At 37.0% G+C, this 26,176-nt stretch overlaps 1 protein-coding gene across 8 annotated transcripts in view; it reads right to left on the reverse strand.

Moving 5' to 3' along the window:
- The window catches only part of nme7 (NME/NM23 family member 7), a 104,757-nt gene that overhangs the window by 58,679 nt on the left and 19,902 nt on the right, over nt 1–26,176 (reverse strand). For 7 of the 8 annotated variants that reach the window (XM_052015070.1, XM_052015069.1, XM_052015074.1 and 4 more), the window contains exons 2-6: nt 20,709–20,816; nt 15,876–16,042; nt 12,790–12,900; nt 9,860–10,061; nt 7,265–7,367 (exon numbers count right to left, since the gene is read on the reverse strand). In XM_052015070.1, the coding sequence (XP_051871030.1) occupies nt 7,265–7,367; nt 9,860–10,061; nt 12,790–12,900; nt 15,876–16,042; nt 20,709–20,816 (691 nt within the window). Of the gene's footprint in view, nt 1–7,264; nt 7,368–9,859; nt 10,062–12,789; nt 12,901–15,856; nt 16,043–20,708; nt 20,817–26,176 lie in introns of those variants that run through there. The other variant, XM_052015076.1, reaches the window with a different exon arrangement.

Consider the following 26,176-nt stretch of genomic DNA (forward strand, 5'->3'; position numbering starts at 1 on the left):
TTGGATAAATAGCTGCAAAAATAGATCAGAGCCAAGTGGAGTATAAATGAATTACAGTTAAAAAGGTTAATATCTGAATCACAGGGACCGTAGTAAACTGGAAAGGGCCCATCTCCTATAGCTGCTTTGAGACAAATTGGCTGATTATTGCCACAGATGTAACAATGAGTTGGAATATACCTCCAAGTGAAATTTATTTCTAATCTTTGATGGAAACAGGAATAGCCTTTCTCACTTATTAGAAAATTGAATGAGATCTGTATTCTAATTCTATCCATCTGCCATAATCTCATTAGCTTCAACAAACAGAAATCTATTAATGTGAAATTTTCAATTATTAATTGATCCAGCATGCATTGCGTTTCGTGGAAGAGAGCACCACATTTCAACCGATTTTTTCTAATATTTTGCCTCCAACTTTATGACAATATCCCCCCTGTCTTGGGCTCAAAAGGCAGATGTTAGATCAATTATCATTTTTAATTTTATTTCCTGTATTTTAGCAATTCTGTATAAATGGCCCATCCCCTGAACTACTTCCAACATTCCTGTGTTTTCACCATGTTAAAAAAAACTCAAATTTCCAGGAAGCTGCCTTGGATTTGAGCTATTCAGTTCTTCCAATCATTCCTTACAACCGACTCCACTTTTGATACACCCAATAATCTGAACAATACATTCTGTCACTTAATTGTTTCTAATATAAAGTCCATAGCCAGCTCACAGTTTTATTTCTCAATGCTACGAAGAGAGTCTTTGCTTATTACTTCCACAGAGCTGCATCCTCCCTTAATGTCAATCATTAAAACAAAACCTCCTTTTCCAGTTTCTCTATTTACTCACGATGTCCTTAAAATAGCATGGTTAAGTCCCAAGATAGAACCAGACATGAACAGCGAGATAAAAATTAGAGGATACAGTGCATTCTGGGTTGTAGTTTCGTACTTTAAGGTCATTAACTTATTTTTGCTGACTTTCTTTGGTGGTATCCTATAGAAACAGTGTTTTTCATTTATTGCAATACAGGAAAAATTTTAAATTGAAATTGAGATTAAGTTTCAATGACCTCAATTGAAGAAACTGACTGGATTAGAATGTCACAGAAGTGGATACTATTTTCAGTAAAATACTGGCAATCACCTTGTTCCAACAAGTTAAATATTTTTAAAAGGAAGAAAGAGAGGTAGAGGCACAGAAGGGTTCAAAGAGTGATCTTCAGAGTTTAGGAATTTAGAGTCAAAAGCACTGCCTGTCAATGGTGGAGAATCTAAATTTGGGGATGATTATGATATCTCACAGAGATCAGTCAGCCAAAGGAGATTAGAGAGGTAGAGAGGGACAAGGCTATGGAAGATTTTGAACTCTGAGGAAAAAAAAAATCAAGGCTTTAGTTAAGCAGGAGCTAATGATGAGCAGTCTCAGGGAATACAGATGAACAGGGCTTCATGCAAGTTATGACATTAATGATAGAAATGTGGATAATCTCAAGTTCATGGTAGAAGCTGGCCAGGAGTGCATAGGAATCAAGTCAAGGGTAAAAGATACAGACAACAAGTGCACTCAGGCATAAGCAGAGTACAGTGGTATAAAATAGGTGGTGAAAGAGCAGATGTGGCATCCAAAACTCATTTCCTGGAAAAACTGACATCAAGGTTGCTGGCAGCTTGGTTGTCAAGGAGGACAGAATTAAGAACTAGGGAATGTATTTTGTGGCTGGAACAAAAGAGTATTGCTTTTGTCTTCTCAATGGTTGGAGAAAGTTTCTGCTCATATAGTATTTAAGGATTCAGCACCTTCAATTATATTCATTGGCTCAGAAAGTCAATTGGGAGTTTGTAAAAAGTTCAGATGAAGATTAAATGCTAAATTCTGCATGACATATAAAGAGAAACCAGAAGAAAATGTCACGCCTTGGTCAAAGGGCATTTGACAAATGAGCTCAGTGCACTTAAAGGTGGGTGCTTAAATGCATCAAGGTACTGCAAAATCTTTCCAAAACTGTGCAAAGAATTGGCAGCACAGTAGAATGTACCCAATGCAGCATTCTCAGCAACACATAGCAGTTTGAAGCAAGCACGCTGAGATTTTAGTTTGTGACCCACAGAATAAAAGACCAAAAACCAAGTCAGTTCATTCAATCTGCAGGAGTTTACTGGTGGGTGGCAGTCTCATATATAGAGGCATATTCACTGGATCCAAAGATTGCTAAGCCCCAATTTCAAAACAGGTCCTTCCCAGGTTTTGGCAGGGTTCTGTTCCTGTGAACTGCTCATAACCAGAACAGTTTGCAAATCAGAAATGAGGCTGCGAATCGAATTCCCACCTGGCCTGCAACCCTGCAGTAGCCGGCAAATCCATCCGGCTGGTCTCCAAAACACTCATTTGTATGCATGTAATAAGTCAGGGTTTGTAAACTGGGGAGGACCTGTACAAGTATTTGCTCAGGACATAATTTTTCCAAAGACTCTTGCTCAATTTTATGAGAAGTTTTCACAGGTGAAAGATTCTGAGTGGGCTAAGAGTACATAGATGCCAAGCTCAGGGAACCACTTTGTTGGGGGCCTCTCCCACTTGTCAGCAATCCTGAAATAAAGCAAAACCTGTTTACATCTAATGTCTTGTCCTCAGGTTAAAATTTCAAGACTGTTACACTACTAATGAGAAGAAAGTTTCAAGGCTTATTTATAGCTTTGATCTTCAGAACATTTCTGCTCTTAACATTGAGATATTTGAAAGTTACGTTGAGCCTCCCAGTTATGACAGATAAGTTGAAACTATGCTCACATATTGCTCAAAAATTATCCTACAGCAATCAGTAAATTGGCTACATCTTCCTAATGTTCAGATTCTGTGGCTTCAGAATAGGCAAGAAACAAATTCAGCTCTGGAGTCTATCTCCTCTGCAGGGATATCAAAGTCCAGCCCCTTCTGAACATCAAATTTTTGTTGTACTCTTGAAAAAGCCAGACAGCACCTTTATTCTAGAAAGGTGCAAAGATACCAGACTGTCAATGAATTAGTGCATTATGGTGGTCCTTGCATGCAGATCAATGATATGCAGAACTCTATACTTTATTGGCTCAATAATTAGTTGACCCAATTGTTTTGTTTGATGGAAGTGGCTTGTACAGACACAAATGCAGTCCTAGTGCCAAGGTTCAAAAAAAATAAAAAAGCTCATAAGGATTAAGTTCCAGTTACTTTGCACCTGGAGCATTGCATTGATCTGGGTCTGCACCACAGGAAGGATACTGGAGGGTGTTCAGTGCAGGTCAGATACCAAGGCTAAAATGAGCAGAGTATGAAGCAGGTTGTGTTGACAAGGCTTGCAAGGTATTTGAGATGGTACACAGAGTTGATATATTTGATACTGAGGGAAACATTTTTTGTCTGATGGGAATTTCCAGGATAAGGGGGATATATCCTTAAATTAGGACAAAGGCATCAGAAAGCACTTCTTCATACTTTCTTCCACAAAAAGCTGCAGATAGTAGGTCAACTGAAAATTCAAATTAGAGATAAGTAGATGCTTAATAGTTAAAGATATTAGTGGATATGGAACTAAGGCAGAAAAAAAAACAAGCTGGCAAGCAGATAAGTAATGACCCTTTTATTACTGTCGTTACGAACCAGCAACAAAAGAAACACACCGAGTCATGATTCAGTGTTAAAAACTATTTTATGAATCACTATTTATGATAATATGAAAAATAGAAGTAAAAATGTTAGTATGTTAGAAATTCAAAAATATTAAACCTTGAACATTAACCCCTAAAACTAAACTCTTCGTGTGTGTGTGTGGCAAAGTCCCAAACTCCAAGTCCAGGAATGGTTCTTAAAGTTCAGTTCCGCAAGCCATAAAACATGAGCAGAGGCTTCTTCAACAACCACCGTTGTCTGAAGATAAGACGTAGATGTAGAGAAACATAGAGAGTAATTACGAAGTCCAAATGTTCCACGATGGAACCCAAACGACACTTCAGTGCTTACTCGGTAGTGACTTCCTCACCCCGAAAAGCATCCGAATCGTGGTCGTCCACACAAATACCTGTTTCCTTCTACAGGTCAACAACAAAGTAAACTCCACCGGATTACTTCCAATTTCCATACATGGATTTCAGTGGCAGACACAGTTATTGTTTCCCATCCATCGATAGAGAAAACTAGCAGGCTGGTGTCTCTCTCCCTTCTCTCTCTCTTTCTTCTTCTGACCTCTTCAACAACGTCATTACGTCCTTTATCTTCTGTTGACGTAAGCACGCCCCCCCCCCCCCCCACACACACACACACACACACACACACACACACACACACACACACTCACTCTATCTTAAAGGGACATTCACTGAGTCCGTAACACTGTTAATCAAATCTTCCTATGGACAAACTGGCTGCCAAGTCAGTCAATACCATAACCAAAAATTGGTACATGTAGAAATCAAAAATTCTCTCCACCATACTGGTTGATAGCACCTCACCTATAAAACTACATTATGTGCACTCACCCACACTTACTGTATTACTAAAGGACCCAAATGGAAATAAGATGTTTTCATTTTTAAACAAGGCAGCATGGAAAGCCATATTCTACAATAATCTGAAAAGTATTGACAACGTTACTATATAACCATCACTTTTAATAGTAATGATTCATAGTTTATTGCCTTAGTTACAATTCCTGGCAGTTAGTATTCCTACATAATCTGTTATCTAGATAAATAAAGAAACAATTTCTCAATTCTTAAGAGCTTCTGATCGACCCTCTAAGTAGTACTAAATTACCAAATGTATTTATGAAATTTCAGTCTTGTTACTCGGGCAAATATTTTCTCTAAAGTTTGCAGTTAGCACTGCAGCTGAGTAAAGCCTATAAACACTTCACTAAGTTTCAATATGCAAAAATTAATTTTAAAAATTCCTTCCATACTAGAATTCTTTGTGATATTAACTTAAATGATAACTAAGTAGATAATTTAAATTCAGGTCATCTTACCAAGAAAATGGAACAAGATGATTTATTAGCAGTCTATATCTAAAAAAAACATAATTTTCCTGCTACACACATGATGATATTTAATTGCAAGTAATTTTCAGTTTTGTGTGCATGGTTGGGTAATTTTCCTAGATTTGTGTTCAAAATTATGTTTTACATGATACACTGGACAAATGTACTTTCATATTATTAGAGCAAGTTGAAAAGTATCAAGCTTTTTGTTTGGATTTTCCTACATTTTTTTTAATTTTCTGCTCTTGCACATTTGGCAAGTCATTTGTTATGGTCTAGGATTTCATATGTAGTTCTGATCAGTTACAAGTACATGGCTTCCCAACAAAATTATCTCAAATCACAGCACAGGCATTGTCCTGAATTCACAATTTTGTAAGTTACTTGAATACATTCTCGGTCACTGCCCTCTTTTCTATGAAGATTCTTCTTCACAATGGCCAATGCCACTAATATCCAGACCCTCTCCTCTTTTGCTATCGAGTCTCACCACATTCAGCAACCTATTTTGATTGTCTCTGCAAAAATGACTCATCCCACTGTATAATGGCCAATTTAATCCTGATCAACAAAGCATTACCTTTCATTACCAGCCTACTAATTTAATTCTTTGGATTTAGCAATTTAGAAATGTATGGATTAAAGTGCAATACATGTCTACATCACTAAAATTACCTCTAATACCCTATTTATTGCCAGTGGCAATGAACACGCAATTCTGAATAAAGGAATGCTGATACTGTGAAGTAATATTAAGAGATTAAATGTCGTGATGATAGGTCATCAACCTAAAGATGAATGTCATTTCTCTCACCACAGATTTTGCTCCGCTTGTTTAGTTTTATTTCAGATTTTCAGTATCTGCAGTACTTTGCTCCAGGTTTGTCGAGAGGTCCTGCTCACGTTGCAAACCCATTTATTTAAGCTACTCTCTTCCTTTTTAAGATTATTTTGCCCAATTTTTTTACAGTGATTAAACTTGTCCACAATTATTGCACTACCATTCATATAAGCCCCCATTAGATCCTGATTCATACTTTCTTCTCCGAGTTTAGCAAATATTGGGGCCTTTTATACTCCTGTCACTGACTTCTTACCCTTACTATTCCTCATCTCTCCCAAAACTGATCTTACATCTTGATCTATCATTTCTCAACACTGCAAACTGACTTCCGTTATCAGAAACAGTGGAAATCAGATGGGCATTTTCTCTTTCTATGGCTGTCTTATCAAGATTAAAGCTCCTCTCATGCCTATACTGGAACTTTAAAATAATAAACAATTAGCTTCCTCTTCACGCATTTCTAAATTTATACTGCATCGTTTATCAATTCTTGTGTCTATGTATTATTCCTAAAAATTGTTGATTAATTTTGCATGTTTTATTGCCTAAAACACAATGGACTGGTTAGATTTCATCTTCCTGGGGAGTCGAAAGATAGTTGTGAACACATCCATAAACAGTTGCTCAATAAGTACTCCTATTCTAATATCTGGAATGGGAAGATTGTCTTATAAGGACATGGATAGGCTAAAGTAGGCTTGCATCCACTGGAATTTAGAAGCGTGAGAGAGTGGACATGTATCCTTTTCTTCTTCTTTCTCTAGAGGGCACACAAATCTTCAGAGCTCTCTTGCTCAAAGGGCAATGGAAAGAGTCTTTGAGTATTTTTTGGGCAAAGATAAACAGATTCTTGATAAGCAAGGGAGTGAAAGGTTACCACAGATTGAGAGCGATACGGAGCTGAGATTACAAATTACATCAGCTATGATCTTATTAAGCAGCAGAGCAGGCTCGAGGGGCTAAATGGCCAACTCCTGCTCCTAATTTGAATGTCCTAATAAATACATCACCAAAAAAAAGGGCATATTCCCCTCCAATTATATAAAAGATGTTCTTAAAATGCACAAATAAAATGAAATAATTTGTACTGCCTGCAATCCTTCAGACTGGCAATGAAAAAAAAATCAGTTTCAACATCGCTTTTGATAATAAAATTATTTTGTTTTAGAAAGAACAAAAAATTTTAGTGATCATCAACAGTATGGTACATGCAATTCATTTCTGCTGGACCACAAAATGACTTAATAAGGTCTATGATATCTAACTGGCAGTAATATGTACAATTGAATTTTTTTGGAAATAATTCTATAGAAAAAGCAAGCAAACTAAAATAATGTTATGTACCTTATTTCTAAAAGATATTTATAGATTTATTTTTCTTTTCAGTGAAATGCTTTTTGAAATCTGAACCTTACCTTCAGCAATAGCATGTGGCTTGATAATACACAAAGTGCAATCAACACATTTTGCTGTATTTAATGGTCCTCTGCCAAGTGATGGGAAGAAAACATCTAGTTCCTATAAAGATAAAAATAAATAACTGAACATATTGATAAATTCATTTTTTTTATTTAAAGAGAAAAGTTCTGCTCTGCGGCCCGAGGAAAGCAACTCTCAGCACTTACCTCATTTTGGAATCTCATGTTTCAATAAGATCACCACTCATTTGTCTAAGCTAGAACCTGGATTTCATGCTTAATTTGTAAAGTGCTACCAAAGAACTTGCACAACCACAAACAAACAAATCACCCCCCTCTGTGCTATCTATGTCTATGATTCTGATATTTATTGTTTCCTTTCCTTCTCAAATTGGTTGTATTGCAAACAATAAGAACCACAGAATTACCAGGATTACTCTTCTGATGTCTTGAAATTTGAAATAACTTCTCATTTCAGTACATTGCAACTGCATTTATCCAAATAAAAAAAATTTCCAAAATTAAATATTTAGATGTATCAGTTGTTTATCTGCCATTTTATCTATATCCATACAATTTACATCAACTGGTGTTGTACAATAAATATGGATTAGGAATGAGAGTTAGCCACTTATCCATTAAGCCCAATCCACCATTTAATAAGATCATGGCTGATCTGATTGCAACCTCAACTCCTACCTACCTCCAATAACCATTCAGCCCCTTACTTATCAAGAATCTTTCTATCTCTGCCTTTATAAATAATTCAAAAGTTGCTGCTTCCATTGCCCTTTAAAAGAAGAGTATTCAATCCTCAGAGAAAAAAAAATCACCTTACCTCAGTCTTAAATGTGCGACCCCTAGTGCAAGACTTTCCTACAATAGGAAATAGTCTCTACATTCACCCTGTCAAGACTACTTGGGATCCAATGTGTTTCAACCAAGTCAGATCTCACTCTTCTAAATTCCAACCTCGCCTATCTAACCTTTCCTTATAAGACAACCCACCCATTTCAGATATTGGTCTAGTGAGCTTTCTCTGAACTCCTTTCAACACATCCTCCCCTAAACAAGGAGCTCAGTACTGTACACAGTATTCCTTTGTGGCCTCACCAATGTCCTCTGTAAATGAAGCACAAGCTACTACTTTGTATTCAATTCCACGAGAAATAAACAACAATATTCAGTCAGCTTTCCCAATTACTTGCTGTACCTGCATTCTAGTGCACCCTGATGTTTTGCAAATCATTTACCATTTGGATAATATGCTTCTTCTTGCCAAGATGGCCAATTTCACAACTCTTTTTTTCCATAATGCTCCATTTGCCAGAAATTTGCAAATTCATATAACCCATCCATATCCTATCTCTAGATTCCTTATCTACCCTTCACTACTTATCTATATATCATCAGCAAAGGTAGCAATGGAAGGTAGCACAAGGTAAACCCACTACCCAAGAGAGAAAAAACAGAACTATAGGCCAGTTAGCCTGTCATCAGAAGTAGGGAAAATGCTGGAATCCATTACTGGTGACAGCGCACTTGAACAATAATAGTAGTGAGGAAAATGAACATGGATTTATGAAGGAAACCATGCTTCACAAATTTGTTGGAGTTTTTTTTGAGGTTGTAATTAGTAGAATAAATAAGGGTAAAGCAGTTAGTATGGTGTACTTGGACTTTCAGAAGGCCTTCGATATGGTAGGATGTAAGGCAATGACCAAGGGAACCCTATTCTTATTGCAAGAGGATTTGAGCAGAAGAGTAGAGATGTTTTGATCTAATTACATAGAGCCCTAGTGAGATTGCATCTGGAATACGGAGTACCATTCTCATCTCCCGAAGGAAAGATGATACGTGTGATGGAGGAGGTGCATCATAGTAGTGATTTCTGAATTCTCTGTCCAAAAGACCTGTCAGGGCTGATTATATTCAAACACATCATTTTAAAATATTAAAGCAATCATGGGATAGAACAATACAGCACAGGAAAAAGCCCCTCAATACCTCAAAGGGCTAATGCAAAATAATGGGATGAAAGATCAGCCACAATCTTATTGAATGGTGGAACAGCACACAAGGAGCCAAATAGCCTACTCCTGCTTCTTTTCTCCTTTGTTCTTGTCGTTCAGATTTTCAGATAGAATACAAAGATTTACATTAACCAGCACATGATGGGAGCAAGTTCAAAAGGATTTCTTATAAAATTAGTGGGACTTTCCAAGTAAACACATTCGCAACAATGGAAAAATTAAAAAGTTCTGAATAAAGTCTTTTAAATTTTCAGGAGAATAAACTACTCAGTGAGAAATATCAATTGACAAATATGAAAACTTATTTTTAAACAGCATTACAAGATAACAAAGTTGAACCGCAAAAGTAGAATTATTAAATAACTGAACCGGTATTTGTTAAAAGGATTTAAATTGCCTAATTCATACTTGAGCATAAAGAACTATTCAGTAACATAAGCTTAGGAAAAAAAAGACAAATTTCACTCGGTTACCTGCAAACACATTAACTATAACTAAAAGATCCAGTACATTACCATTTTCTTTAATCCCTCCCTCCCCACCCCACACAAAAACTTACTCGAGCTGCAGTTGCGGCACATTCAGAGCCATAAACATTATTCCTGACATCGGTGATTCCATAAAGTGTCCGCACACTTTCTTCACTTTGTGCTCTGTTTGCACCTCCAAGTTCAATTAGCTTCTTCCAAGCAGATACTGCCTCGTCTCCCAAAATTTCCAGTGCAATTGCAGGACCACAGCTTAAATACTGAAGGAGATCACTGAAATAGGACAAGACTATCTCAGTATTCTGCACTCACAACACAATTAAGGCACATAGTTAGTTATATAAACCAATAGCACAAATATTCATAGCAGGGGACACCCTATGCAATCTTATTTCCCGAAAACCTTGACTTGACTTCACTCATGCTAATGAATTAAACATGTACATACAATTTTATGTTAAGACAAATTATAACTAAACAAATTAAGCTGAAGTAAAACACAATAAATAGCACAGCATGAAAGTTTTGTTCAGTCACAGTCATGCATTCCTGCAACAAAACTCAGAATATCAAATGTCTTGCAATTAGTTTCTTTCTTTCCCAACCGCTTTCCATTTGCTTGCAGTAGTGCAGAAAGATTACCTTTGTTGTACATAACTTCAGATATCATTACGAATGTATACTACAAGATACCTTTCGCAAAATAAGTCACCTCTATTCATATTCAGTTGAATGTCACTTAACAATGGGAATTTGCATAGCACCTTTAATGCAGTAAAATACCCCAACATGTGAGGACAGGGTTCAAATGGCATTTTGTCTGATACAGCTATAATGACAGGTAGCAACACAAGGTTAAGGAGGAAGATTTTAAAAATGATTTGCATTAATGTTGCAATGTACATGCTAAAATATTTCCTTAAGTTTGGTCTTATAATGGTAGACCAAATATCAAAATAGATTTGGTCTCCAAAAATCCAGGTTAATCTCATAATCAATTTGAGATACAAAACTAAATTGCATATGATTACCTGACAAGTAAATAATAGCTGCTTTCAGGTTCTTCTTTTGGATGCCATGTTGAACAGGGTTAAGGGGGCTAAATAAATATAAACTGAACAGTTTGCAGACTGTAGAACTGGGAGATATAGGAAACTAGTGAGGAAATTTTCAATTAAAATAATACAGAAGCTGATGAAGATATTACAGCTGATGTATATGGTCACTTTTATAAGAGACACTTTTAAGAGAGATACATATTAGACTAGTTAAGTGAAGACATGGGATTAAGGGCAGCAGAAATCTAGTTACCAAATTGGCTACGAGACAGAGAGCAGACAATAGTGATGAGTAGTTGTTTATCAGACCAGAGATGGCCTACTGTGGTGGACTAGTGTTTTTGTTAAAGACCTGGACTCGATTATAAAAATTACATTTTAAAGTTTGCAGATGATGTGAAAATGCAGAGAACGCAGAGTATAAAATTGATAAAATGGACTGACCTGCTGGACTATATTCAAACACAGATGTGCAAAGTGATGCATTTTGTCAGGGAATTCGGGGAGAACCAAACAAAGGTGGTAGAAAGTGTAGAAAAATACCCAGAGGGTCACAGACATAAATCTTTGAAAATGGGAATGCAAGTAGCCATGGCTATTATAACAAAAACAAAGGAAGTATCTCGGTATATAAAATAACCTAGAATACAAAAGTAAGCTTTTATTAAACTTTATTTTGACCTTAGCACCGCAGATTAGGAAAGATTCTCTCTTGATTGACTTAAACGCGTAGCCAATACATCTACTTTTGTACCCCAATCAAAAATGAACTTTGTTTACTGTAGTACAACAAAATTTGCTACAACGATAAACACGCAAATTGCACTGTTCAATGCCCAGTGGGAAATTCATGCCAAAATGTACAGATGAACTTATTGTGGACGGAGAAGGTAACTACGTCTTCACTTAAGATTATGTATCCAGGAATTCTCTTCAGGATTATCTTGTGTTTAAGCGTAAACAATGAGACATCAGAAACAGGAAGGATTTCCCTGCTTTAATCATTTTGAACAAAAACATGCATCAAGCCATTATTCTTTTGCACCATTATTTTTCAGTCAGTGATCATGAAAATAGGCTTTAATCCAGCAAACCTGAATCACATTGATTTTTATGGGGGCATCATCCTTCTCAACCTATTCTCCTACAAAACCTTTCCTTGATCATTCATTTGGGTGGAATTGCCCTCATGTGGCTCAATTATCTATTGAGTGTAAATAAACACTAATAAAAAGAAAGCAATTTTAAGTTTCTAATGGGGTTACATTGGGTCAAATCACGCAGAATTGAGCTCAGTGCTGGGAATTGCTGACTGAACTCTTGAGCCCCACTAACCTTGAGTGCATTGCTTAATGTAATCTCATTGGGCCCCTTTATGCTTTAATATCGAGTATAAATGCGTCACATACAGGCAGGATATAGCAGTGTTGGTTCTATGTCTAGAACTGATTGCCTTAACATTGTACTCCGCATTAGCTGACACCACAAAGGGTAGGGGGGCATAGGTTTGAAGTTTTGGGCAAGAGATACAGGATGGGAATGTGAGGAATCACATCTTAGGTAACAAGTGGTAATGTCCCTGAACTCCCTACCTAGGAAGGTGGCGGGAGCAGTGATAATCAATGACTTCAAAAGGAAATTGAATAGGCACTTGAGGGAAATAACCCTCAGGTTACGGGTACGGAGTAGGGAGATGAGACATGCTGGATTGCAGTAAAGAGAGCCACTGTTGACTCAATTGCCAGATAGCCTCTGAATGTGCTGTAATGATTCCAGAAGTTTAACTGCAAATAGTGCCATGAAAGAAAACTTTACTTTTAAACAAAAAGGAATTTGTTGTTCTTAATGTAGTGGCTCCATATTGCAGAAGATGATTTGAAAATTCAACAGATCAAAATACTTTAAAAAAAAACATCCATTTGAATCAGTAGCGAACTACTTACCTTGTTAGGTTGATCATTTTTGCTCTGGTTATTACCAGTCCCAAACTGTAGATCTGGTCAATCAATTTTCCCAATTTAGTATCGGTACTTGGCTTTATTACACCCAGGGTCCTGAAACGAAAACAACAGGGTTAAAGTGTTATCCAGTACCCTAAACAAATCAAGGTAAATAACAAAATATTCTAAATGAAAAATTAATAAGGTTCAAACTGCCACATTGCTGGTACTGGTGGCAACAGCAAAGTGGTAATCACAAACTTATGTCCCATGCACAAAGCTCAGTAGAAACTAAACAGCCAATTCCTAAAAGGCAACAATTTTCTAGGTGAACTGATAAATAAAGAAATTAAAATCCACTGGAAATGTACAGTTAGAAATGTTAACCTTCCTTACTGCAGAGTTAACACCAGCTGTTTATTTCTAGCACTAGGCACCTTTATTCAATTTTTTTCTTGTATTGCTATATATTAAGACAGAAACCAGTTGAACATAAGGGGAAAAGAAGAGAAAAGGAGGAGATGAAAATTGTTGACAATGGTAATTGTGTTGAGATTAGATCAAGGAGAGTGGCCGATCAGCAGGAACACCCTGGAAGGGGTTGGGGTCTGATGGACTGGGAGGGAGCAGCAGTTGTTTGAATTATTCTTCGAGGCTTCTCTCCACCACAAGGTTATTTAGGTTTTCTTGCTTCCTGCAATGATATTACCAGATCACAAACACTGAAATTACTTGGTTCTGGATCAATCCACTGGATATCAGGACGGCACCCTCGGCCCCCTCCAAAGTAAAGGATTTTTCTCCTAATGCCACCAAACGCAGTGAGTCTCTTCCAAGTTACAAAACATTCAAACCTGGAATCGATTCCCAGAGCCTGTTGATGGCGGACTCCCTGATAAGACAAATTTATGTAATAACTTACTTCTTCCTAAGTTTCAATATGCTAGCAACAGCACAGGAAGATTGTTAGTAATGTATTAGTACTTTGGAGGCTTCCTTTAACTAGTACTGATTGCCATATAACACCGTCATCACAAATTTAGTATTATCTTTGTCATACCAAAATTATTAGAAATTATATTTTAAAGGAATTATAATGCTGGGTTCTGTACTGAACACTAATTCTATTTCAAACTGGCTGGCCATGTTGTTCAGATCCTAGGTTTTGAAATGCTGGTGGACTGTTTCCTCTACAGCAGGAAGCAGTATGAAGACATTTAATGAGCTTACTGCCAATGAAATTGCTAACAACATAATAAGAACAATACTCGCAGGTTTACAATATAGACTGCTGAACAACACTGAAGGACACTAAGCTTGCAGCTCTCAGTTGCAATGGGGAGGAAGGAGGGAGGAGGAGGAGTGGGGTGGGCAGGGGGCAGCAATTGAAAACAGTTGAATGTGAAACTGTTATAGCTCTGACTCCAGCAATTAATTCAAAGCAGTAAAAGTACTACCTCACCAACATACTGAGATAAACCACACAGCAGGCAACCTCCCTATCAAAAGGAGCATTTCACAACTAGCAATCAAAAGTTTGCAGATGCTCAAAATCCATGATAAAAACATAAAATAAGCACAAGCAAGTCATGTAGCATCTACAGAAAGAGAAACAGAGTTAATGATTCAGGCTGAAAGTCCTTTGTCACAAATGGGAAGAAGAGAAAACAAGTTAGTTTTAAGTTATATGGAGGGGGGTGAGGTAAGGAAATAGGACAAAGGGAATATTTCTGATATGGCAAGGCCAGGGTTGAGCTACGATAAGCTGTTGAAGGCATCTTGTTGGTAGGTTAAATAAGTGCTATTGGAGTGAGAGAACCTGAACAGCAGAATACGACAGCTGTAAAATGAGAGCTGTAGGAAATGCACAGAAAGTCAGGCTGTGCTAGCAGAGAAATAAAAATTGAGCCAATATTACATACGGAAGACCTACGGCAGAACTGAGCAGAATAAGCGAGTTGCCTGAAATTGTAGAATTCGATATTATGTTCAGAAAGCTACAAAATGCCTTGACAAAGGATGAGGTGCTATGGGGGTGGGTCGGGGTTTGCAACATGCAGCTCAGGGCTAGCCCTAGGGACTAAAGACAGGTGCTCCACAAAGTAGTCACCCAATCTGCATTTAGTTTTTCCAATGGAGAGGAGTCCACATTGTGAGCACCAAAAGCAGTAGGCTTGATTGGAAGTGCAACTGATTCAATGCTTGACCTGGAAGGGCTGCTTGAACACATGGATGGTGGGAAGAGATGAGGTAAAAGAACACATGATGCATCTCTTGTGGTTACATGGGTAAGTGCTGAAAGAAGGTGAGTGGTTGGAGGAGACAAGAATGAACCAGGGAGTCAAAGGGAACAGTCCCTTCAGAATGCTGAAAGGAGGAGGGAGGGGAAGATATGTCTGGTGGTGGAAATTGCAAAGGATAATCCACTGAACACAGAAACTGGTGGGATGGAATATGACCATGAGGGGAACCTGATCCGTGCACTGTCCAAAAGACAGAGGGAGAGCAGAAATGCCGAAAATAGATGACATGCAGTCAAGGGATTTGTCAAATGTGACAGAGAGGGAAGCCACAGTTCAGAAAAGAGGAAAACACCACAGTGGCACCTACTTGTACAGTCTTGTCATTGGAGCAGATGTACCAGAGGCAAAGAACTGGGAGAATGGAATGGGATCCTTAAAGGCTGCAAGGTGGGAGGGAGTAGTGTTGAGATAACTGCAGGAGTCTGTAAACTTGTAATGGATATTCAGGCATACTGGGCACTAAAACTTCCTTCAATTTAGTGGAAGCTACCTGTAAGAGTACTAGCATCAATTCAGTTATATGCAACTCAAATCAACTGTCCAGGATCTAACTACAATAAACTGAAAACAAAGAAATAAATAATTCAAATATTTACAACATTTGCAACAGTAATTAAGCACTCAGCTTAAAATTCAAAATGGCACAATCAAAAAATGCTTCATCACATTACGAAGGGTAATGTCATTTCACCATTAAGAACTTTAATTCTTTTAAAAGTGATTTAAATACTATTCTCATCAGTAATTCACATGATCTCCAAACATACTTAGGAACTAACTTCTTACTTTTGCTTCTTACTTCCCAGTCTGCGTGCTGTATATTGGTCCCCATAGTCTACCAAACGCAGCTGACGAGCATATACAGTAATTATACTGCCAACAAACAAGTCTTCTGATCGTAATTCATCATATTTAGTTCGTTTCAGAAAGGTACGATGGTTTTTTATGTCAAACTGTAAAATGTCAAAAAATAGATATCATTAATCATAAAATAAAAACAAATCTAGAAAACCAAAGCAGAAATTTATGGGAAATGCACACAAGGAACAATTTATGTTACTCGCAGGGGGATAAAAGTTTGAGATGGATTACTTAAAATGGTCGTTCTATTGCAGAGATCTACATCAGATCAGTCAGTGGTTACTCCCTTAAATGATGTGGTTGTCTTTCTTCGAAAATAAACAAATGAACACAAACTGATATTTACTTCTACAGCATTGGAACTTGGAAGTCAAACAACAAGACTCCCTTGTGATCTGGACTGGATCTTATAAGCGTACACATTGCTTTAATATCAGTTAGCATTGATTGATTAGCTGCTTCATTTCACAGTAGACAAGAAATGCAAATTGCCCAGTATGTCAACATTAACCTTGAAGCAATCAGCACAATTGTTGGCACAAAGATACAAAGCCTTCACTATAATATTTCGAGGGATTATTATGGAATGCAGAAACCTAAATTTACTTTGTTACCCAGCTTGCCTACCAGGCAGGTTACACAGCTCCATTGTTTTAACTAACTTCCTCTACATGAACAAAGCAGACAGGTGAATAACATAAGGGTAGAGCTCTTATTGCTACATTCCAGATTTTCTCACAAGGCACTATTTTAACCAAAGTCAGTACACTTGCCTAAGAGCCTAGGAGAGCAATTCCTTTGTCCTACATGAAGCAAATTTTTCCTAGAAATTAGTGAAACAATAAATTAGTACTGAAGTATAGGCCTCATAATTCCAAAAGCCCATGTTAAGTGGGATTCACACCCACTAGCAGTTTACAGCAGTGGTAACACAATAAATTGCATCTATCAATCTGTTAATCCTACAAATATGAACAGGTATTCTACATCCAGTCTGAAACAACACATAATCTGAGATGACATCAAAGTATGATTTTGACACCAAATGTTCCTTGAAGGTCAAGGACTGGGGGAGGCTGGGAAATACTTAAAGGAAAAATCAGAGATCTAATGTGAAGCAAGATGGCCCTGATTAAAATGATAAACACACAAAGCATAGCAATGCTGAGAACATCAGATATTATAGTATTGCTGTCAATGAATAATGAATATTATTTTAAATTAATAGATGTTGTCACCGTAATACAGAGACTAAACTGAAGGCACTTGCTGTTTCAATTTAGTATGAGAATTAAGGAAAATTTAGTTAACAATCTCTGTTGCAGCTGGAGACCACATAGCATTGCAATGATTTACGATGAAAATCCAATTTCAAAGTCTATTTGTATTATCCTATTTTCTAGCATATTAAAGAGTGATTAGATGTTTCATCCTTTTAGCAGATTATTTTAAGCTCCTTATCCCATCTGTGAATAACAACAGCATTACAGCAAGTTGCTCTAAATCCAATACTGGATTTGGGACAAAGAAAACAAATGTCCATAGTAAGCAAAGAATTTATACTGAAGTATGATTAAGTTTCATAAAAATGCTAGAGGGGAGTAACTAGAGTAGCATGATACTGATGGAAATCAGTTGTGTCATCTCTATTTTCATTATGCAATCTTGTATGCAAAATAACATTAAGCCAGAAATATATTGGACAAGTACAAGACCACATCAATAGATGTTTTCTATTAAATTGTTCAATTCTTACCCATTTCTATTCATTCTTAGATCAGGGTTGGGTTGGTGAGGGGAAGGGGCATCTTGACAAACAATGTTTACTTTAACTGAACACTATTTTGATTTGATTAAAGAAACATTTGATTTTGTAGTCCCACAGAAGTTGATAAGGGCCAAGTTGGAAACAGACAAGAGGTATCAAAATCAAAACAAATGCTTACAGCTGCATTAGCAATCTTAACCCATTAAAAAGTGATAATACTGTGTTACTGTAAATTAAAGTGGTGGTCATACTTTGTCAGAGACTGGACTCCTAAGATTCATGCAAAAATTAAAAGATAACACCATTATTTTTTTCCGTGTGAAAGACTGACAAATCTCCAGATGTTAAAGGCTTCCGTCCCAGGGTTTCCATAGAACTAGTATGAACACTGTACATGCTCAAATGATAATCAGAACATTTGTGGAGAGAAAAACAGTTAATGTTTGAAGTTGATGACCTTTCCCAGTTCTTCCTAGTTATGAGTGAAAACAAATTTCAAGTTGCGTAGGAGAGGGTCTGAGAGAACAAAATAGGAGGTGTGTAATAGGAATGGTGAGCAGGAGAGACTGAATGAAACAACAGGTAGTGATGCTGGCTGAAGAAAGATGGTAATAGCTGGTGAATAACAAAAAATGCACTTAGGAGACAATGAATGTAATCTGGAATTGCCAGAAGAGGGGAGAGGAAAATACTCAATGCTGGATTTGTGAGATAGAAGGCTGAAATGGCTGATTCTGCCCAGTCAGGAGACAAAGTATTATTCAAGCTTACATTGAGCTTGGTTGCAACAGCTTAGGAGGCCAAAAACAGGATTCAGGGTGGGAGTGGGATATATAAAAAAAACAAAGCAACTGAAAGCTCAGAGTCACCTGTGTGTCAATCTCCTCAAAATTTTTAAAAAAGTGATAAATGAACAATGGAAAGCAGGAAATTATGGATCAGTCAGCCTAATGGTGTACAACCATTTTTGCAATAGAGACCCCAAGTACAGCAAGAGGCTGTTCAGCATTCACTGTCAACCCTATTGCAACTGTCACATTCCATTCCAATTTTATAAATCACAATAGTGGATGTGTTAATATCAGTAGTCCACGTGTATCAATTAACCATGATGAAAAAGATAAGGGACAATGCTAAAGTGTCTCATTGCAAAATGCTACTCTCAGTGTTCTTGCAAATTTACTTCCTTTGTGTGTTACCTTTGCTAATAAATAATCATGTAATTTAATTTCAAGATGGAGAAAATTAAAACACACTATTGTCCATTTCAAGGAAGATTGCCATTTTTAAATTTAGAAATGTCTTTAATATATAATAAATGGCAAGCATCAATACTTACATCAATATAATCCATCCCTTCCCTCGCATACAATTCAGAGTTGTAATGAAAGAAATCACAAGCTGGCACTGGGCTTTGTCAATAATGTAGCTTTGCACCATATTATTTGTTAAATGGATAAAGCCAGCGTCAAAGCCAAGGACACTTGGAAACTTTGGAGCAGGCCAGAGAGGAACATCTTGATGTTCGAATATAGCATGCAGGTGACATATTGTGTACCACAGAGTTAGCTCAAAATCACTGGCTAGGAAACTACTAGAGACTCAAATTACTAAAGTAACTGAACACATTGAAAATGTTACAGTTGATCAGAGAAAGAAAGGATGGATTTAGAAAGACTTGCTTGAAATACCTTGTTGATTTTATTGAAGAGCTGATTAAAGTAGTGGACAGGAAATATGCACATAAAAGACAGTTTACCATGTCCTTCAGAAGAGATACATAACAGAAGTTGAAGTTCACATTATTGATCTGACTAGGAAATTGCCTGAGCAGAAAGGAGGAGAAATGCACATGTTCTCTGATTGCTAGAATCTAAGTAATGAGGCTTCAAACTGTTTACTTAATTACTTAGATGGGAAGATAGAAAGACACTTGTCCATTGATAGAAAAGCAAAGGGAATCCAACAGAAGCAAAATCATCAGTTAGGACCTGTAAAGGAAAGAATTAACTTTCTAAAATGATGAAAAGTTAGTAACAGAGGTTCAAAGATGCTAAAAGCTCCATGCACATATTTTTTGTCATGGACAAGTAGAGAAACCAAATCACAAAGGTTAATGGAGTATCTAGAGGGCTTGAATACGTAAGGGATAGAGACTATCCTTTAGCTATATAACTGTATATAAAATCCAAGAGTGTTGCGAAGAGATCTAGGTATTCCACTATAGTTTTTGGAGGAAGTATCCGAGGATATTTTTTTTTTAAAAATAGGAATATATTCTGCAGTTTGGAAGTTAAGGTTTAAAAATAATAAAATGAGATGATAGGGTGGATAGGGAGCAATCATTTTGACTGATTAGGAAGCATTGAACAAGGGGTTATAATGTAATTAGAGCTGGGAATACAATGAAGTTAGGAGAAAGTTCTATACGTTACAGTTTTTAAAATACAAAAATTGGGAATCCAATAACTTGCATAATCATTTCTTCCCACTGCAGCCAGGAAATTATTGATGTACAAAAATTATTAAAGTATCAGAATCTTCATTAATTATAAGCAAACCGAAGATGATCCAAAAGATAACAATGCAAATAATAATGGTTCTTGGGCACAAACATTTAATAGAATTATGTTTGAACAAGAAAACAAGATCAGAGGAAAAAAAAGCTACAAAATAACAAGGATTAGATATGCAATGGGTTGATGCTTCGTACAAGGATTTTCTGGAGAAGATTCTGGCAGGTAACAAGAATATAGAAATAATTATGGCACTGATGAAGCTTCCACTGTTCTTGTAATATTTAATTTTGGGTCCATGAGGATCTTTTGATGCATGCAATCATGTTGCAACTTTTTATTCACTAGCATATCAAAGCCAATTTACAATTTCTCAAAACCAACTTTGGCCACCATGTCATACACATACAGTTTGAATTTATGTCCAATCCAACAATTCAAATAGAAGTAAAAAAATCCAAACAAGTCTTTTACCATTTCAATAGATCCATCTTTTGGATAATACAGGAACATGTAACGACGAATTAGACTTGCATTGGTATCGTACCATTCTGCAATAAATGATGATTGCTCTTCTTGATTCTAAAAAGGGTGACAAGCAGAAATCACAAGAAGATATTAAATCAAAAAATTCTTTACATTTTATGCTCTCATTTACAAAGTTATTTTCAAAATTAATTCCTAATTTAAATTGCTTGAAAATTTCTCAATTAAATTGCTTGAAATACTTAAAATTGAAATGCAGCAGTATACTATATATGCTAAGTTTGAACTAACAAATCACTTAACAGTAAGGCTCACAGAATTATAGTCCTAGGTAAATGATTCTGCTTGCTGTATGGACGATTAATGTTATATAATGAATGAAAACCATCATCATTCCATATCTTCACATTTCAGGAGCATACTAAATAGAACAGAATTAAGATTTCATCTGGACAAATCTGTGAGCAATTTAATGAGTGATTTCTAAAATTATGCACACAAATAAACATATTAAATCATAACAGGCACTCTAAATTGCAATGTAGCCTGCTTAAATTCAATTTAAGTTTGCCAGTGGAGTACAAATCACAACCAATATTACACTAAATATTGTAACTTTTAATAGAATACTTTATACCTAACTTTACAACAAAAGAGCAGATGGTTTGCTTAATTCCAACCATCCACGTCACTTTTGCTCGTCCACCTGGGAATACAAGGTACTGTCCCACTTCCCCAGATAATACTCCCACATCAGGTTACCCAATGCACTTTGAAGTAGAGCAAGCCTTGCAATAAACACCAACATCTATGTAACTGGAGGAGATTAGAGAGAAGACCAAAACAAAAGAATATTCAACATGGCTATAAACCATTTACTTTCCCATCATGAAATCTGAATAGAGAAAGTGAATGGAGTTAAAAGGTAAAGTTGTTCAGAGCACAGGTTTAACATTTCAGATTTCTAGCATCTGCAGTTTTTTTGATTTTCAGTTACCATCCAGAACAAAGCAGGCTATTTGATTGGCATTCCATTCACTACTTTCGGCATTCACTCTTGCAAAACCCAAGACCTGTTGTAAATGCACCCAAGACTTGAGCTGGCAGGCAAGTTGAGAAGGTAGGCTTTAAGAAAAGCATATAGATTCCTTCCTTTCCAAAAAAGGAGGCACGGATTACAAAAGAAAGACAGTTATGTTAAAACTTTTGAAAACACTGGGTCAGCTACAACCAGTCCAATTCTGAGCACTACATTATAAGAAGACTGTTAGAATTCAAAAATAACACTGAATAGATTGATTAGAATACTAGGGAGAGGCTAGTGACACTGGGGTTGTTCTCCTTACTGCAGAAATGGTAGGGGGAAACTTAAACGTTGTGCTCAAAATAATAGAATGTTTAAATTAATAAATAAACTTTTCAGTGACAGATTGGTAAAAGACACAAAGATTTAAGGCAATTTTTTTTAAAGAATCAAAAACAGAAAGAACTTTTAAGACAGCAAATTACAATAATATGCAATGCAGATGGTGGAAGCAGCTTCATTAATAATGAAAAAGGGAATTAGATAAAAATTAGTAGGGAAATAATGAAATGCAAGGGGAAAAGAGCAGTGACTAACAAGATAGAACTTTCAAAAGGCTAGTACTTTGACATTACCTGATTTTTCTAAATATAAATACATATACAAAGTACTAAAGATTTCCGGACAATACCAAAACAGTAAAATTCTGGTAATCTACTATCTGGCTATTTGGAAATATCAGTGGATTGGCATCTGGATCACCAGGTATGTGTCTCAAGCATGTCAGATTATTGGAGTTTTACTGTATTAACAAAGAAGCTACATGTCAACCCGGTCACTGAGGAATAGTTGAGAAAAGTAGAGAGAAATTGGTTGAGAGAATTCAAACAAGACTTTAGAACAAAATGGTCTGTTTTTTTAATCTTCAATGGATAGCTTAAAAATAAATCATATGAAGACTAAAGATAAACATGTGCACAACTGTCATAGTCAATATTATCCCAGCGCTGGTTATGATTAATGAGCAATAAGTGTGCTGAGGCAGATACTTTGCAAATAACTACATTGATCTTCAGTTGTAAATCACTAACCTCATACCTTTAACTTCTACTTTAAGCCTTTAATTTCTACCTTTTTCTTAATGCATTGATAAAAAATCAGGTGATTTTGAAAATGATTAGCTTGATGAGTAGCAGTGGGCCCCATTTCTGGAAAATCCTGTGTTATATAGCAACTTTGAGGTTTTGTTGTTTGCTTTTTTATTGTTGCAGTTATTGATTCCACCATTGCTAGATGAAGCAGTCCACCAATGCTGCCTGACCTGCTCAGTGCTTACAGCATTCTCAGATTTCCAGCATCTGCAGGTTTTGCTCCAACATTTCCTACAAACATCCATTAATGCTACTCCTCTAGGAAATGGATTAAAAGCATTAATCTTGCCAGTACTAAATTAGAATGCTATTTAATGTTGATGGTCTGAGAAGATACATCAAATACATAGAGAAAAATGAATGCCACAACAAAAGTCAGAAAACACAGACACGCAGATGCTGGAAATCTGGAGTAACAGACACAAAATGCTGGAGGAACTCAGCAGGTCAGGCAGTATCTATGGAGGGAAATGAACAGTTTGATGTTTCAGGCCAAGACCCTTCATTAGGACTGGAAAGAGAGGGCAGAAGCCAGAATAAAAGGGTGAGGGGAGAGGGAGGAAGGAAGGAGCATGTGCTGGCAGGTGATAGGTGAATCCAGGTGAGGGGGGAAGGTAGGTAGGTGGGGGGAGGGGGGAGTAGGAGTGATGCGAGAAGCTGGTAGGTGATAGGTGGAAGAGGCAAAGGGCAGATTACATCTTGTTCAGATGGGAGAGTACAGTAGACCATGGAATAAAGAGAAGGAGGTGGGGAGCCAGAGAGCAGAAGGTGTGGGTGATGGGCAGGTCATGAGGGCAGGGTAAGGTAAAGGAGGGGCAAAGGGGCCAGAGGGATAAGGGAAAACAAAAAGCAGAAGGGGGGGGGAGGGAAGCAGCAGGAGGGAGTGGTTACCGGAATCAGAGAACCAACAGTTAAACATCTGTAATATTAATTCTTGCTGTCTTTATTTCATCTTCGGCTACAAAGCAGCAGATCTTTTTTCAAAACGGTAAAGAAGACAAGTTAAAGGGTCCAGACATTATCAAGACATAGAAGACAAGATTAGTTAGTAACTTCTGAATGAAATTTAATTCCCAGGAGCCTGAAGACCCAAACCCAACGATTCAGGAACAGCTTCCTCCCCTCCGCCATCAGATTCCTGAATGATCCATGAACCCTACCATATTTTTTCTTTTTTATACTATTTATTTATTTGTGTAATTTATAGATTTTTGTCTTGCACTGTACTGCTGCTGCAAAACAACAAATTTCACATCATATATCAGTGATAATAAATTTGATTCCATTTTGATTCTGAATACAAGGTCAAGTGTTGTCCTATCAAAATTATTTTGCATTAGCAATCAAAACATTTTCCTAGGGAGAGTTACTCCATGTTTAATTCTGCATAACTAATGACAAAGGAGGAAGTGTTTTTTTTATTATTCAAAGGAAATATATAGCAAATGCTGGAAATCTGAAAGATCTGCAGAGAGAAAGAGATAGCACTTCAGGTTAATGGATTTTTGTGTTTAAAGCCAAAGTCCAGCAAGGAAATAGATTACAAAGAATCACAGTTTACAAGCAAATACTGCATTTCGTTCAAGAAATTGAAAAAAAGACAAACCAAACCAGAAATAAAGTGCATTTTAAAGTCAGTGAACTCCAAAACAATTGAATAAGTTAAACAGCAGAATACTTAAATTGTCTAACAATTACCAGTAGTTTTAATCCTTATTTTTAAAAAAAATTCAAAAGGTCCTGAAAATTATACTACAGAAGATATGTGTATTAAGTATGACAATATCATTAATTATAATTCTGAGCAGAGACAATTAACCTGAAACTTTAACCGTTTCTCTCCCTTCAGATGCTGCTTGACCTCATTTCCAGCATGTTCTACTTCAGAATCCAGCATTCATAACAATTTTGCTAAATGCTCAGAAATAACATTAACTTACATTTTCCATTTGTAATTAAATGGTTTATTACTTCTAATTAAATAACAGAGAAAGAAAAATGTTAGAAAAATATATTAAACTTTACTACAAAATACCTAGCCAGAAACTAAAATTGCGAAAAGGGAAATGATAACCCTTACACAAGACACATTAAAGATGGATTTATTTTTGACAGATTTTATTATTTTCTCTTACAAAAGCTTGTGGGTAAAAATAGTGATGCACAAGCAGAGCTGTTCTGGGGCTCAGATTAAAGTGAGTGATTGAAGCAATATTTTTCCCTGATTGAGATATTCCAGGATGCTTAAAAGAACAGCAATTGTAAACATATGTATGCTATATTCTCAGGTGATTTGGCAATGTAATACTGAATAATGTAGATAGAACAGTACAGCACATTATGGGTTCTTCAGCCCATGATGTTGTGCCGACCTATATAAACCTACTCCACGATCAAGCTAACCCTTCCCTCCGACACAGCCCATAACCCTCCGCTTTTCATACATCCACGTGCCTATCTAAGAGTCTCTTTAATGTCCCTATTGTATCCACCTCTACCACCACCACCCCGGCAGTACATTCCAGGCACCCACCACTCTCTGTGCAAGAAACCTACCTTACAAACGCCTTACTAAAATCCACATATACCACATCCACCACTCTACCTTCATCAATCTGTTTTATCACCTTCTCGAAAAACTCAATTAGGCTCGTGAGGCGCAACCTGCCCCTCACAAAGCCATGCTGACTATCCCTAATAAGGCTATGCTTCTCCAAATGCTCGTAAGTCCTGCCCCCAAGAATCCTCTCCAATAGTTTGCCCACCAGAGACGCAAGACTCACTGGCCTAAAATTCCCAGGATTATCCCTGTTACCTTTCTTGAACAACATTTGCCATCCTCCAATCCTCTGGTACCACCCCTGTGGACAGGAAGGAAGCAAAGATCATCGTCAACACCCCAGCAATCTCTTCCCTCGCTTCCCATAGTAACCTGGGGTATATCCCATCTGGCCCCGGGGACATCTATCCTAATGTCTTTCAGAAGCTCCAGCACTGCCTCTTTCTTAACCTCAACATGCTCCAGCACATTAGCCTGTTCTGCGCTGACCCCACATTTGTCTAAGTCCCTCTCCCTGGTGAGCACAGAAGTAAACTATTCATTAAGGACCTCCCCTACCTCTTCCACCTCCAGGCAAGTTTCCCCCTTTATCCCTGAGCAGTACTACCCTGACCCTAGTCATCCTCCTGTTCTTCACGTGCATGGGGTTTTCCTTAATCCTACTCGCTAAGGCCTCTCACGTCCCCTTCTAGCTCTCCTAAATCCCTTCTTAAGCTTGTTC

This window comes from Pristis pectinata, chromosome 4, assembly GCF_009764475.1.
Source record: "Pristis pectinata isolate sPriPec2 chromosome 4, sPriPec2.1.pri, whole genome shotgun sequence".
Classification (NCBI taxonomy): domain Eukaryota; kingdom Metazoa; phylum Chordata; class Chondrichthyes; order Rhinopristiformes; family Pristidae; genus Pristis; species Pristis pectinata.